The 17,083-nt window shown below is 34.8% G+C and overlaps 1 protein-coding gene across 5 annotated transcripts in view; it reads right to left on the reverse strand.

Moving 5' to 3' along the window:
- LOC121379281 (sodium/hydrogen exchanger 9B2-like) overlaps window positions 1-17,083 on the reverse strand; it is a 29,649-nt gene that overhangs the window by 1,703 nt on the left and 10,863 nt on the right. For 4 of the 5 annotated variants that reach the window (XM_041507825.1, XM_041507824.1, XM_041507823.1 and 1 more), the window contains 8 exons: window positions 16,656-16,743; window positions 15,269-15,451; window positions 13,442-13,617; window positions 13,030-13,136; window positions 12,605-12,769; window positions 10,824-10,932; window positions 10,293-10,429; window positions 9,055-9,144 (listed from right to left, as the gene is read on the reverse strand). In XM_041507825.1, the coding sequence (XP_041363759.1) occupies window positions 9,055-9,144; window positions 10,293-10,429; window positions 10,824-10,932; window positions 12,605-12,769; window positions 13,030-13,136; window positions 13,442-13,617; window positions 15,269-15,451; window positions 16,656-16,743 (1,055 nt within the window). Of the gene's footprint in view, window positions 1-4,347; window positions 5,398-9,054; window positions 9,145-10,292; window positions 10,430-10,823; window positions 10,933-12,604; window positions 12,770-13,029; window positions 13,137-13,441; window positions 13,618-15,268; window positions 15,452-16,655; window positions 16,744-17,083 lie in introns of those variants that run through there. The other variant, XM_041507826.1, reaches the window with a different exon arrangement.

A 17,083-nucleotide genomic window follows, 5' to 3' on the forward strand; every position in this document is an offset into this window, starting at 1 on the left:
AAATCACCTGCTCATAGTAAGTGTACAAGCACAAAATGGCACATATTACCTTCATATACAAGTCGCCTGCTCATATTAAGTGTACAAGCACAAAATGGCACATATTACCTCCATATACAAATCACCTGCTCATAGTAAGTGTACAAGCACAAAATGGCACATATTACCTCCATATACAAGTCACCTGCTCATATTAAGTGTACAAGCACAAAATGGCACATATTACCTCCATATACAAATCACCTGCTCATAGTAAGTGTACAAGCACAAAATGGCACATATTACCTCCATATACAAGTCACCTGCTCATAGTATTGTCCTTTGGTGGCCTTTATACTATATTGGAAAACGTGTTTAAAATTTGTTCATTTGTATGTTGTGTAATCAAAAACACACACACTGATAAATATCTGTGAAAATGGTTGTTAAGTATGAAGAGTGAAAGTGGGAATCCTGTGTCCAGTTTGAGTGAAATACTAAAAGTTTAATGAACATGGAATGAAATGTTAGTTTTTTAAATGACATGAAGACCCCAGAATCATCTGTTTGAGTGAACACCCATTTGTAAATACATGTGTACTGTATATCATGTCATTTTTGAAAACACAAAATTAATGCTATATATAAACATGTAGAATGTTCATACATTAACATTATTTAATTTATGCATCACTTATTCTAATATTAACAGGCTGTATTTGTTCTGGATGCATTAAGATAGGCATTTTTCTTAAATCTTAAATAATATAATGTCATACCCCAAAAAAAGAAGAACGGAAAAAAAGAAAAAGAAAAAAAAAAACCCACCCCACCCCGATGAAATTTTATATAACCCCGATGATTTCCAATACAGATTACAACATCCACCAACACAATGATACTTTGTTATTATTTATTTTTATATAATTCAGCAGAGCAGATACAATATAATAAATATATGTAATACAGGAATCCCGCAATATAAACTTCTTAACTTACCATAGTGAATTTGTATAAAATAAATAAACTATGGTATGCAAGAATGCATGATTAATAAAAATATAACTCGATTACTGGCATTTTATACAAGTGTATGTAAATTTACAAAATGTTAACAGTTTAAAGCTTTGTACCAACAAAAATAAATAAAATAACTAATTTACTACTTATGATAGAATACTTTTGAATTATTATGGTTTTCTTAAGCAGAGCTAGTGTCAGAATCAGACGAGACCTACTGTTTATAGTTTTTAAAATCTTTGACATCTGAAATACATATCCAAATAATGAGCTTAAAATTAATTAAAATATTTTGACTAGCTACAAACATGTTGCATAAAATTCCATATGGTATGTAAAATACTAATGAGATAAAAGTTTACAAAAAATAAATGTTTGACCAGGAGCCTAGTTCACAAAGGTCTCTTAGGCTCTGCTAGACAACAAAGCATCCTCTTTGCGAGTTTTTCATTGCACTGCAAGATCGCAAAGTTGCGAGAGTTTAGTGAATTAGGCCCCTGCTCTATAAAATACCTTAGTGTTGTATAAAATACTGATTTTTATAATACATAAATTTACATAATGTAATTTGAAATGCATTAAAATATTTTTGACTAGCTCTATAGACAAAGCATCAGAAATTTTATATGGTACCTGGTATGTAAAATACTGATTTTATAGCTTCAAATACTTTACATATTTTTGACTAGCTCAATATATGTTAAAACTCCATAATATTTTGTAGTAAAATAATTTTTCGACTAGCTCTATACATAAAGCATAATAAAATTCCCCGGTGATATGTAAAATACTGTCATAAAAATATTAATAGTTTGAAATCCATTAAAATGTTTTATCTATAGAATAGAGCATCATTCATAACTTTCCATAATAATAGTATGCACGCCTATGCACTACATTATAATAATTTATAGTTCCTTAAAATATTGGACTAGCTGCACCCATTTAATATGTATCATAAAATTCCATCGTGCTGAAATTTGTAAAATCGTTATGTGTATAACATAAAAGAGCACAGAACTCTATTGTCAACTGGAAAATACTAACACCATGATAGTGATGCTACAAGTAGTTATTTAAATTTATAACATGAACATGTAAATACTGAATAAATCAAGTTTGATGTAAATTATAAACAAGAATATATAAATGTATACCTTCTCAATAAACAAAACTCAAACATTTCAAACTCATTACCAATGATAATTAGTTATTAATAATAATTACAAAATGTGATTGAAATACCGAACCAGTAACAATAACATGTTGAAAAATTAACAACAATGTGTGTAATAGAACACAATGTAATTAACAAAAACAATACTACCAGAAGAAATAACGATGACATTTTTCTGTGACTAGTTAATTTGCTTTAAATTAATAAAACAATCGGAAAGCCAGGGGCGTAGCATGATCTGGACCGGGGGGGGGGGGGGGGGGGGGGGGGGGGGGGGGGGGGGGGTGGGGTGGTTATTCGAATATGAACCAAGTGGACATTTTTCTATTTTGTTTTTGCACCACCAGAAACTCCATATGTATAAACCTGTATGTTTTAGTTCTGAAAGTGGACCATTTGCTTCAGTGGGGGGGGGGGGGGGGGGGGGGGGGGGGGGGGGGTCATCTGAACCCCCCAAACCCCCCTAACCTACGCCCCTGAAAGCACAAAGAAGCAAGTGCAAATCTGGAAAACAAAAAACAATAAAACTTTTCTGTCTGACTGGTAACAGTTGATTTATCTTAATGGAATGCTAAAGCAAGGCTTTTGGACTGGTGTGCATATTCAACGATACATAATGCACATTATTACATAATGCACATTATTGCTTAATATCAACAAGTATAATCGCATAGTTAATTAATAAAACGGTTAATTGTGACGGCTATTATATATAATGGGCGCAGCCATTTTGTACCATCCCAGTGAATACGCCCTCTGGCGAGCTGGTGGTTATGTAATACCTAACGTGTCACGTCAGGAATTAGTCTTCGAACTGAAGAAACAAAACATACCTGATTTTTGCGGATGCATCTCAGTGTTCTGTAATAATATCTATCCCAGTAAAATAGCAACGTGTATATGTGGTTTATATTTCAGTACAAAATAAACCAGCATTGTCAAAGTGTTGAAATAACTGTATTATATTTTGTATATAAATTAACCCACGTACTGAAATAATAGTCGGAGTGTTTTCTTGTTTAATTGGTCTTTTCTTTCCGTGGCCTGTACCTGTGGCTCTTGATTGACAGGTGTATATTTAGATGGTCCCTAGACACTGTGTCTAGACACACTAAAAAGACGTGCCTCTTTTATTAAGATCACAGGGTATTGTGTGATAACCTCAAATCGTAATGGACTTTACCAGCTTTATTAATTCTGTAAAACCCTTGATTAAGTAGATTTTCCCATCTAAAATCACAAAACTGACCAATTACGTAGTCCCAGAGAAAAGAAAATTATCACTTGGGTATCGTGAGTGGTCGTTTTTGCTCGAACTTATCCTACCAATAGGCCTAATAATATGCATTTTTTCTTTGGATTTTTTAAAAGAAAAAAGTACCATAACTCCATTTCGTTATATTGATGCAAATTGAAATATATTTAGTTAAATAGTTTATTATACTATCAAGTCATTTATGTTGTTTTACAAGTCAGGTTGATGAAAGTGAAGCGCCTTGTCGTAAATTAGAGCATTTGTTTACACTGTGCATAATAGAAAAGTTGGACCTGAGCTGACGTCACTTCGACCCAAGCTATACCACCGGTCGTCACAAAAATGAAACAAAATGGCTGCTCCCAGTTAGCAGGAATAATCACGTTTTTTTTATTAATTCTAAAATTACGCGTTTTTCATTTGTTAAAGTGTCGGTATGTGTTGGTGGTCCGGGTATGCATCTTTCCAACACATAAGGCTCTTGTTGAGTTTAGTCTACCTTTAACAAGAAAACATATTGGTGCCATTCTACCAACTGACTGGTGTCCAACAAAAACACCTTCATAGTTCATTCATATAGTATTACGAAATCAGCAAACAATGATTGTAGGAAGAAAAAACCAATTGCAGTTAAATGCAATTAAATCCATATTAGGTTTTAAAAGACTAATAACAGTACTAGTATATAAATATTATTTAGTGTAACTGGGAAATAAAAACAAAATTACTTTTAATACTTACGATCATTATCCACCAGCTTCAACGAGTACTCCTTAGTGTTATTTCATTAGTAAGAAGAAAGGAAATGTTTTATTTAACGATGCTCTCAACATATTTTATTTACGGTATGGTTAAGGACCACACAGATATTGAGAGAGAAAACCCGCTGTCGCCACTTCATGGGCTACTCTTTTCGATTAGCAGCAAGGGATCTTTTATATGCACCATCCCATAGACAGGATAGCACATACCACCGCCTTTGTTGTACTAGTCGTGGTGCACTGGCTGAAGTGAGAAATAGTGCAATGGGCCCACTGACGGGGTAACATTTAAGAATGAATAGATTTCTCTATATTTCATAATTAATATGGGCACCAACAAAGTCGTAGATTGGCACTCCGTAAAAACAAAAAAGTGGTTGAGAATTTGGCAAGAATAAAAGAACTATTATCTCACCAAAGCATAAAAACATAACCAAGCCTGTGAGAATTGGGCAAAAAAGAAACAAAATACCTGACCGACTAGTGTCCTAAAGCAAACATTGCTTCCTCAACATAAACATCAATACAGAACATCAATACGGAACATCAATAACAACATAAAATACAACTCCTAACAGATATCACCAAAACCCAACCTTCAGAGACTACCCTCAAACGACAATTTAAGTATATATTATAATATTTGTGATTTCAGTCTCAATCAACATCAATATCTAACCATTGCTGCATTGCAGTGGTAACATCAGAAAGAAATCAATGTGTTTCGATCCTAATGATTCCCAAGATCAAACACAAACACATGGTAGTAGAACCATTAGAACTTGAATTTTTTTGCCTGATTTAAAGATTGCATCTCAGAATAATAATAATGAATGAATGCACGAAATATATATATCACTCTTAGTAGTTCATTGCCTTCTATTGCCCACATCGATGATTAATATAATATGTATGTGGTACACCCTCTTCTTCTGATGTCATTAAATAAATATTGATATTTCATGTCAAATTATTGTTCCATAGATACTGATGCTTCATGTCAAAGGATGTTCTTCTTGGTTATTAAGAGGTAAACTTTCTTCTCCATTTGTGTCATGTAGCTGCTGTTTGTCGTTTGCATCCACCTCGACCGTCATCTGTGTTGACTGAAGACGATGTTTGAGTAGCCTCGGCCCCAGGAATGCGATGGCGGTCGACCCAATTGGGGCTGTGATCAGAATACTTAACACGGCTATCGTTAGCACCTAGCACGTTTAAATAAATTGTCAAGCATTGCATTTAAAATTAATATTTTCAGAAAATAGTCATTAAAATGATTGTTTACCAACAAAAGTTTATTTTTGAAAAAAAGGGGAAATACATGTAATAATTATCTGTTAATAATTTTACCAATTAATTAATTCTGTTATTTTTAAAAATAAGAAATAGGTTTTAAAAAATTATTTTGTATATCAAATATAATGAACTTTCTTACAGTTTAGAAACAATATTAGTGCTTCCACGCATGCATAACTCTTAACCATATGACATTGTCATGCAATAGAAAATATCATGCAATAAATTATGGGTTTATTTTTGCAGCATTATTTTGGGTATCAAAATACAAAAAGACCTGTATGAACTTAAATAGTAATGCACTCCCCCCAACACCCACCCCCTTCCCAAACCCCAGCCAATAACAAATAAACACACCAGTTGTAGAATGATAGTGACAAGTATAAATTAAGTGAAAACATTATTTAAATTTTGTTTATCAAATGTTCATAACATTAACCTACATGGTTTACCTGTCATTTTTTATGCAATCATATTTTATAAAATACAAGTAATTTTCTACACCTATCAGTTATTACTGATTTTTCTTTCTTCTTTTATGTAATACAGTAAAACCTCTCTAAAGTGGACCCTCACTAGACCGTACTTCCTTTAAAACTCAACTTATTTCCTGGTCCCATGTTTTATGCAGCATTAACGACTGAAATAAACCCTGAAACGCGAAAAACCCTCTACTCTGAATCTCCAAACAATTATTCAGTCCCATTGCGCATATTTAACACAATAAAAATATCACTTCCATCTTATTATTTGTAATTAGGCCAATTTATTGATTTTAAAATTTTAACATATTTGTTTCACTGATATAATAATATTTATTACTGAATGCATTATTACTGGTAAATATATTACAATAATTTCACTGTCTATGACAAATTACAAATGGTTTGTTCACAAAATCTGTTAACACCAATGTTCTGCTCTTAACTTTCTGGAAACTGTTTCTGCCGTGGACAGAACGATATCACACTGTCTCTTCATAATTCTTTTATTTGCTACACATAAACATGCAACAAACTGTGATTATGCTACAATCACCAAAACACTTTGCAAATACTAATACATTAATTACATCCCAGCAATTCAAGTAACAAACATGAACTCGGCAAACATTTCAGTACAAAGTTTGTTAGACCGTAACCTCTTTGACAACACATTACAGATCAATCTCAACATGCTACCAGAAACCTTGGAACAATACAACCACTTTATTACATCAAGCACCAGTTTTCTTAATAAAATACGAAACATGTTATACCATGACCACTTCATTCAACATACATGTGCGGAAGTATGTGGTATTCGTTTTAGTTAGGGTTTGTATTTAATGTTTTATTTGCAGATATTGCCTGCTATCAGCTTTTGTAATTAATGTAACTTTTATTTAAAGTTTGCCTGTTGTCAGCTTATTGTGTAATTAATGTTTTATTTTATCCTTAACCAGGTTATGTCAAACAATAGACTGGTAACTTGTAATTATGGTAATCATTTATTTCAGCTTACACTGTACTAACGTATGTTACTTGCCTTGCATGTTAACTATTGTTCTCAAACTCCTCTCCCAAGCCCATCAGGCAATAAAACAACTTGTCTCTAGTGTTCAGGTTTATTCTTAAACATTTCTCCTGCTAAGATTATATTGTCAGGCCAGTTTTCATTTTAAAGGTGGAACTGAAAGTATTACTGGAGGGTGGAAATTATCTGAAAGGTTAGTTTGTGTATTTTGTTTTATTTAATATATGTATGTTTTGTATTCATGCATTGTTAGTTAACACTATTAGAAAGTACTGTGGCTAGTTATTGTTTAATTACTTTATGAATATATAAAGTAATGAGCATTTATATTGTGTATATAGATTAAATTACATTGTATAAATATTTGTTCAAAATAGCTGGCTTAAAGAAAACCTACAATCTGAATGTCATGGTAATTGTGTATGTGTATGTGTATGTGTTTTAGTCCATCGTGTTTAACGATATGTGATGTATTAACTGTGTAATTGTCAATAGTTTCTTTTATATGTCTTGTATTTGAATTGTAAATTGTCCTGTTCTCTTTCCGTGTGCTGGAGAATCCAGTTTATCTTACACCCAGGTGTCATCTACCTGGTATGAGTTTTATGTACTATGTTTGTCAAATGTATAACTGTGGTATATGACCAGTGTATCAGTACAAACTGTGTTATATTCTGTTAACCATCCTCGACAGTGTGTACGTGTCACTAAATTCTGTACAAGACTCAGGCCAGTCCAAGACAAACAAGCAAGTAATTATCTCACCTACCACAAACTGATTTAGTTAAAACAGAAATAATTTTGTGATGATACATTCAGGAGTAATTGAGTTGAAAGTCCCCCAAGAGAAAACTCCCCCCCCCCCTACTACCCCCCCCTGGATTTAATCGCAAAAGTTGACATGGTCAATGGCACTGGAAAAATTAAACCAAAGAGAAAAATATAATGAGAATGTTTACACTTATCTTTCATCATTTTACTTTCATTATTTCTTGTCGTGGTGTTTGTTTTTTAAATGTGAGGAACTGCTCTCTTTATTTGAAACTTCTCGCCTGAATTATTTCCCAATGGAGGGGCCTGATACTTGTTAAACCAGAACCACTTGATTCAATTACGTATCAAACACAGACATGGTCAAAGCATTAGTAATAGCAACAATCTAAATTTTTTCATGATGTGCACTCACTAAGCATAAACCACACCCTAACATTGATGTCAATCCCAGCATGCACATTTGTCATCATAAATAACTGATCATAAATACATGTAAATGATAAATAACATGCTCAGTGTTCATTATTTTTTAAGATAAAGATTTCTCAAGATCAAATATAAAATTATCATGTAATGCATACATATCAAGCATCAAATAAAAATAATTAGACTGCTATCTGCAAATCAAACGTGTTCACAAAATGCTCCGAGCATGCTCGTACAAAAATATAATCAAGTCTTAATATATGTAAATTACCAAACAAGATCTCTATATTTGAATCAATCATGTTGTTTTTGATAATTTTTCATTAAATAATTACCATTACAAAAAAAAAGAATTCTGTGGAATTAACTGTCTCACCTACAATAAGCTTACTTGGTGTCACTGACAGCCGCATCTATTAATGTTCATCTCAATGTATGTTTATATATATAAATAAATGTAAAAAAATATTAATTAAAAATATTCACTTAAAAGTTTAATTTAATAAATTAAAAACAACCATTAACATGCACTGAGATGATAAATCAAAGATGCAACTATAATGCAAGTTCCAATGACCTAGGACTTATGGTTTGTGACAGATGTAGCTGTACACAAAACAATAATATTCAGCTAAATGCAAAAGCTGATTCTATCATCGTCGTCACTGCTAACAGAAAAGTAATACTATATCTCACTTTTACTTTTTAACAGCGAGACAGGCAAAAAAAGTGAAGAATTTTCAGATTAGGTATAAAACAAGAAAAATTCAAATTTAAGAATAAAATTTGAAATTCAGAAAAGAACTCTCACGGAGGCGAGAGAACACACAGCTAAACAATGCAACACTCACCTGTTTTCCGTATTTGATCTCATCGTCGTTTTTCATTCCACTCTTGTTTCGCGACATGGCCTGGTCCAACGCAAGGGCTCCGATAGCAGCCTGTTAGAAAACATCAGGTATATTAATATTTACTTCATTACACCCCCCACCCCCAATTCCTCTAACAGTAAAACACCAACACAGTTAAAGAGATTCTTTAATCTAGTTACCAATCATATGGTTTCTCATTACCAGGATGCTAACACTCACATGGCTCACAGCTGACTAGCGACAAGCACCCAACAACACTCACAAGGCTCACAGCTGACCGGCGACAAGCACCCAACAACACTCACAAGGCTCACAGCTGACCGGCGACAAGCACCCAACAACACTCACATGGCTCACAGCTGACCGGCGACAAGCACCCAACAACACTCACATGGCTAACAGCTGACCGGCGACAAGCACCCAACAACACTCACAAGGCTCACAGCTGACCGGCGACAAGCACCCAACAACACTCACAAGGCTCACAGCTGACCGGCGACAAGCACCCAACAACACTCGTTTTTTCATGATCAACATCACATGCAGCTTTGGCTTTTTATCTAATATTTGGCAATATTTCAGACATATTGATAATTCTTGATTTTCAGAAGTGATAATACTGTGAAACATATCAAAACTGAATCACACTGAGGACCTAATATTTGTCCCATTTACAAAGGATCTAGTGTTTAGAAAGTTGCGTTTTAGATGTAAGAAAATTCCAGTATTTCAGGGTCTGGTTTAGACTGGTTTCACTGTATTATAAACATTATAGGGTTTTTTTATACACATTTGTCTGAAGTGTTGTAGCTTGTTGTTAAAAAGACTTACAGTAGAAGTCTACTACTCAGACTGATTTCTAGAACAGCTTCTTAGTATCTAGCATTTGCTTCCAGACTGAAATTTGACAAAGACTGAATCCCACTCCACAAAATGAATTTCAAGTCTTGACTGACTGGAGTTGTCTCTCTTGATTTTCACCAGTGACCCTACACACATCAAATTCAATTACTAAAGCAAAAAACATTTGCCAATGCACTCCTTCTCCCATCAATAACTGTCACAGTGAACAATGGATCATTAGTAATGAAATCCTTCTGAACTGACTCAAACAGTCTGGTCTTATTACTTGTATTAAGCAGTCACCTGTCTTAAACCGACTGCTTAGCACAGGTCTGACTGTATTCATTTGTAACAAGTGTTTATCCATGAGTTACCTGCACAGTGGCCTTGGGCAGCCAAGCGATGGCGATGAAGATACGTTCCCGCATGTTGAGGCTTGAACAAAACAGCGCACAGAACGACACCAGCATCCTGATTCCCAGACCAATACCCAGAGTGGCAAGTCCTAAAGCTGGGCAACAAGAATAATACAAAATTAATATAAGATGTACTTGCAACTTGTGCAGTGCATTATAACAAATAATTTTTTCCATTTTGTCTTCAACATGTTATAAATCACGTCACAAAATATTCTTAAGTCATACAGCTGTACTTAAAAAAAGAAAAATTATTACAACTTTTTGTGTAATTTTTTAAATCAGAAATATAAAACACTATTGGAATTAAATGTTTTATGACTAGTTCTGCAAATTCTGCAGGTGTGTTTGTAACATTCCCAGAAATTTTTATTTGAAAACATATTAAGAAATGAAAAATAGCTATATACATGTACCTATACCTCCGCCCCCCCCCCCCCCCCCCCCCCCAACAAACCCAACAACAAAATCCACACAAAAACAACATACCAATTGTATTGGTGTCGATGTCACTGATATTGACTGCAGCTCCAATCAAACCAAACAGCAGGGGTTGAAAAATCATCCACAACACACCAACAACATTTTCTATGGGATTCTGGGTAACACAAAAAATAATATGTCTATTTCCTGTGTATAAATATTACAGTGTGGTACATACAAATACAACCACGAATAAGATGCTTTACAGGATAGTCACTATTTGTTTATATGAAATAGGTTTGTGTTTAATATAAACCCAATGGCTTAACCACTACGCCATTAAATATTGTGCTGAAGTAACATTAAACAAACATTTGCAGTGGCGGATCCAGAAAATCCATTTAGGGGGACCCCAATGACAGGCAGAATGCCAAGGGAACTTTGGGGGACGTTTGTAGGTTTGAAAATTAATATATTGAAATGAACCCATGTTGATAACAATTTAATTAGCTTATTTGTATTTTATGTTGGTGTGGGCGTAAAGTTTTATGGATACCAGGTGGAACTGTATTTTGAAAACAAGGCTATATTTCTGTCTGAATTAATTGTGTTTACCGACATTCCTAAAATACATGTGGTTTTCAAGACGCAGTTTATTTCCAATGCGTAGTTAATTCTTACTGGTCAACAAGATTCCAATCCTGGTAGAGGTTATATAAAGACCAACAATATTGTGATTCAGGGAGGAGAACTATGCTTCTTCTCCTCACGTCAAATTGGATATAAGTGTGCAAATAGTTTCTGTTTCGTTTTCCTAAATCGTTCGTTCCACGGAGTCGTCGGACGACGTCGTTTGATGAGAAATGTGTTTGATTCGTGATTCTACGAAGTTGTTCGTTTGATACGACCGTTTGTGTGACGAAGCCATTTCTTAATGGAGTGGTTCGTTTGACGAGACTGTTTGGTTAACGGAACCGTCAGTGATGAGTTCGCTCAGTGATATCGTGAGGTGATTTCGCGAGTGTATTCGTTCAACGAAGCCGTTCAACGGAGTCGTCAAATATCATTCGGGTGAAGTCGTTCATTTTCGTGAGTCGTAGTCGGGGGAAACGATGCCGTTATGTGACCTGTCCACTCCTCTTCAAGAGATAAGATTTCCTTACAGCGGAATCGTCGGATTGGCGATACCGTTCTGCGAGCTGTCAACTCTAACAATAAACATAACTTGCCTTTGGAATATGCTGTGAACTTTGATATTTTCTTCTACGGATTAAATAAACAGCAAATTATAAACATTCGCGTCTGTTTGGTGATTGAACATTTCTTTTGGATTATCATTTGGTTTCTTCTTTCTACTTATAAATAAAAGATCTTATGTGTTCACATGACTTATTCTTTTATTTAGATTCGATATTAGTCTTCACTGTTTTCTTGATGGGATCTTAAGTTAACTTTATACCGGGTTAACAACGCCTTAGATCCGAAGTGTGTATCTATTGTGATGAGGCCAACTTTAATTTACTGAACACACGCTACTTGTATCATTCAGTGTTGTTGGATAAGGGAAGGCCCGTTACAATATAATAAAGTTATAATTGTCACAAAATTATGGGGGGGGGGGGGGGGCCTGAAGCACACACCCCCCCCCCCCCCCCCCCCCCGATCCGACTCGATTTGTTTCAGTTTAACTGCAAAACACAAAGATGTACAAAAACGTGTGTCTGTGTTTAACTAAACATAACACGTGTGTGACGTCATTAAAGACTGGAGTGTAGACTAGTTTTATAAGAATGGGCCCACAAACCATGATAAATAAACACAGATGGTAAGAACCCGATTATTTTCACCTTGTCATCGGGGTGAACCTCTTTCCTCCACTTCAACGCGGCTACAAACGCCAGCGACAGACAGCCGAGGGGTCCCGCTCCTGACCACTCTAGGTATATGGACAAGAAAATCGCCAAAAGACCAAGACCCAGCAGAAGAGTGCTTCTGAACAAAACCAAATGTTTCTGAAAAAAAAACCCCACAAAAGTTCATGGATAAAACAAAGGATGAATGTTGCCAAGTACATTTTACACACTTTGTGATTACACTTACTGAGAAAGGTCACTCAGATTTGCTTAATTAATTAGCTTTAAAAATTTCTCTTTTTTCCTAACTTACTGGAATGCAGTTATTATAAAATTTGGAATGTATATAAATTTGAAAGAACTGATTTGTTTAAAAAGGTAAATAATGTTTTCTTGAAGGTGTTGTGTATAATACTTACACTTGATTTGTGTGGAACGTACCAGAGCACTATCCCCATCAGAATACCATAAATCACCCCAACAATGGCTTCAAGGGGTCCCTTAAACAAAGTCCAGACAAGATTTCCTAAAAATATTTTAAAAACATCGTTTAGACACACAAACATGTTAACAATCTCGATAGTTGTCACATGATCAGTTTGAAAATATAATAACAAATACGATTAAAATAGAACACATATAAATATAAAAAATATTTTGACTATATATTTATTTTATACCAAAAGAAACCCTGATCATTTGGCAAATATAACTAGTATGGTTAAAATAGAATACATTTATATCAATGAAGAATATTTTGATTATGTATTTATTTAAAAAAACAAAAATCAATTATGTCAAATTTTTCTGAAATAGAAAATAAAATTTTACCTTTGGAGAACGTTATCCCCATGAGGACTCCGAATCCTGTAATGGCGAGCACATCGTCGATACTGGCAGCGGCGATCACCAGAGTGGGCACGCCTTTCTCCACTCCATAACCCCGCTCCTGGAGACCCAGCAGAGATGGAACTACCACAGCTGGAGACACGGCGGCTATAACAAAACTGAAACAACAAAATTGTACACGTTTTTTTTTGTAATTATTAAATCAGACATTGTGGAATATGTAAATATCAGGAGACCTACATTCATGAAAAGTTTCAAACTTCATGATATTTAAGGGCGAGATATAATAATTCAATAAGTAAAGCAGTAGTCTGAGGTGCACGAGCCACAGGGTCGAATGCCATTGGTGGACACATTTGGGATTTTTCCCAATCTCGTATTAAAGGTTGTGGTATATGTTGTCCTGACTGTGGGAAGTGCATATCAAAGATCTCTTGCTGCTGATGTTAAAATGTGTAACAATTATGAAATGTTTCACTTCCAATAATTGGTGATTAACTGATCAATGTATTTAGTGTTGTAGTTAAACAAAACAAGCCAAATGTATTTTCTAGAAATTTACTATAAAGTAACTCACCTGGAGGAGACAGGAGACCAGGCCTGTTTCACCACTGATCTAGAAATTGACTATAAAGTAACTCACCTGGAGGAGACCAGGGGCCCTATTTTCGAAGCCATCTTAGCGCTACGAAATCGTAAAACCGTCGTAGGTTGTGACGTCACTACAGCGCACGCCATAGTGACGTCATAGCTTACGATGATTTCACGATTTCGTAGGCTAAGATAGCTTCGAAAATATGGACCCAGGCCTGTTTCACCACTGATCTAGAAATTTACTATAAAGTAACTCACCTGGCGGAGACCAGGCCTGTTTCACCACTGATCTAGATAATGCACTCATTAACATATACAGTAACTCACCTGGAGGAGACCAGGCCTGTTTCACCACTGATCTAGATAATGCATTCATTAACATATACAGTAACTCACCTGGAGGAAACCAGGCCTGTTTCACCATTGATCTAGAAATTTACTATAAAGTAACTCACCTGGAGGAGACCAGGCCTGTTTCACCACTGATCTAGATAATGCACTCATTAACATATACAGTAACTCACCTGGAGGAGACCAGGCCTGTTTCACCACTGATCTAGATAATGCACTCATTAACATATACAGTAACTCACCTGGCGGAGACCAGGCCTGTTTCACCACTGATCTAGATAATGCACTCATTAACATATACAGTAACTCACCTGGAGGAGACCAGGCCTGTTTCACCACTGATCTAGATAATGCACTCATTAACATATACAGTAACTCACCTGGAGGAGACCAGGCCTGTTTCACCACTGATCTAGATAATGCACTCATTAACATATACAGTAACTCACCTGGAGGAGACCAGGCCTGTTTCACCACTGATCTAGATAATGCACTCATTAACATATACAGTAACTCACCTGGCGGAGACCAGGCCTGTTTCACCACTGATCTAGATAATGCACTCATTAACATATACAGTAACTCACCTGGAGGAGACCAGGCCTGTTTCACCACTGATCTAGATAATGCACTCATTAACATATACAGTAAAACACCTCTTAACAGGACCCTCTGTAAACCCTCTGAATTCACTAAAAAAAAACCAGACATTTTTTATAGTCCCTTTTTAGATATCAGTAAAAAAAAGAGACATATCTAAACCGGATCTGCCTTTTAACCAGACTTAATACTTGGTTCCATACGTGTCCAGTTTAAAGAGGTTTCACAGGATATGAAATATGACCTAATAGCCACAGTGATTACCCAAGCATGAATCCCCATTCCCATGGAAAGCCCAACAGCAGGTGAGCAGCGATCCCGTCGGTGACAGTCTCCACAAGACAGGGTGAGAAAGCAAGCCGCACGACCACAAACGAGAGTCTACGCAGAGCCTTCGGATCCAGGCCCAAACCCGCTCGTATCAGTATCACTGTCAACGCAATCTGTCTAAAGAGATCAACCAGAATCTTATCAGCATCATCAAACCAATTGTATTACCGTACCAGTTTTCACTGGAAAAGTGTGACAAAAAAAAACACCCTAGGTTTTAACAAAACTTTTGCAAGCACAAGACATTAAATTCTAAAAACCTAAATATATCACAAATTATATAACAAATTCACCACATAACATTACTTTTTTTTTTTTTTTAGTGTGAAAAAAAGTTATTTTACATTCCAAGACTACAAATATATACATGTCTAAATTACCAGGACTGAGATGAAAACATGTTTTGTCACGAACATCAATTAATAAGTCGACTAGTAGAGTTCCATCCCTATCAAATTCAGTTAACATGAGGCACAAAATCAAACTAGTAAGCGTTTACTAATAACACCATAGTGTAACATGAATTGAACAAGGAGCAGTCTCCAAATAGAAACAAAAAAAAGGAAGATAACTCATACTCTAGAGAAGAAGGAAATGTTTTATTTAACAATGCACTCAACACATTTTATTTATGGTTTTATGGTGTCAGACATATGGTTAAGGATCACACAGATATTGAGGGACACTGACAAGGATCGATCCCAAATTGAGCATGCATCGAGAGAGTGCTTTACCACTGGGTTATGTCTCGACCCTCATACAGATTCGAGTTAAAATAATCTAGTAGTAGAAAAAACACATACTGCTTCGAATACAATATTTCTGATGAGCTGAACATATTTCTGTATACAATGCAGTATTTACTGAATAATATAATAAATATAAGAGTAATTATATACTAAATTAAAAAAAAAAAATTAAAAAAATATTAGAGTAATTACCATTACATATTAAAGGGACATTCCTGAGTAAAAATATTTCTACGATTAACTTACATATTAAATATATTATCTTGTGTAGAATATCAGTGTCTGTATATTCAATGTTTTTTTGGTTGTCTTAATATTTGTAAGAAGCCCAATCTGGATTTCGTCCTCAAATAATTTTGAACGTATGAAAAAATATATTTTAGAAAATAAAATGAAATTTAACTTAGTACAAATTTTAGAAAGATCAGAAACACGTTTAATATACAGCCACTAATATTTTATGCAGAAAAATATATCTAATATGTAACTACAATAGTTAAAAAGTCTCTGTTAGTCAATAACATCTTTAAAATTGCAGCAAACTCAGGAATGTCCCTTTAAATTGAACGAACCTTGCCCCTGCTGACCAGGTGTGGTCAATGTCCTTAGCAATGGAAATGTGTGGAACATTGTTGAGTAAGCCTCCAACAATGAGCATACCTGAAACATGATAATGCTTGTAAACAAATAAATAACAATAATTTTAAAAATCAAGATCTAAGTTGTAATGACAAACAATATGAAATATATTCTCTATGTGGGAACGGAAACAACAAACACAAAAGAAAAACCAACTCAAAACACCTGAAGCTCTTTAATCTGAAGCATATCCGATGATGCTTACATTCTACACTTGTTTTTACGTAATCCTAAAATAACAAAAGTGTTGAGTAATATCTGCCCTTTCTGATTTTCCTACATCCTTTTCCAACCAGACGGCTAATTACCTGGCTTTTGTTTTAGGTAATATTATTTATTTCTCTAAGTGTCCAAACTACTT

The sequence above is a fragment of the Gigantopelta aegis genome, chromosome 8 (assembly GCF_016097555.1).
Source record: "Gigantopelta aegis isolate Gae_Host chromosome 8, Gae_host_genome, whole genome shotgun sequence".
NCBI lineage: Eukaryota > Metazoa > Mollusca > Gastropoda > Neomphalida > Peltospiridae > Gigantopelta > Gigantopelta aegis.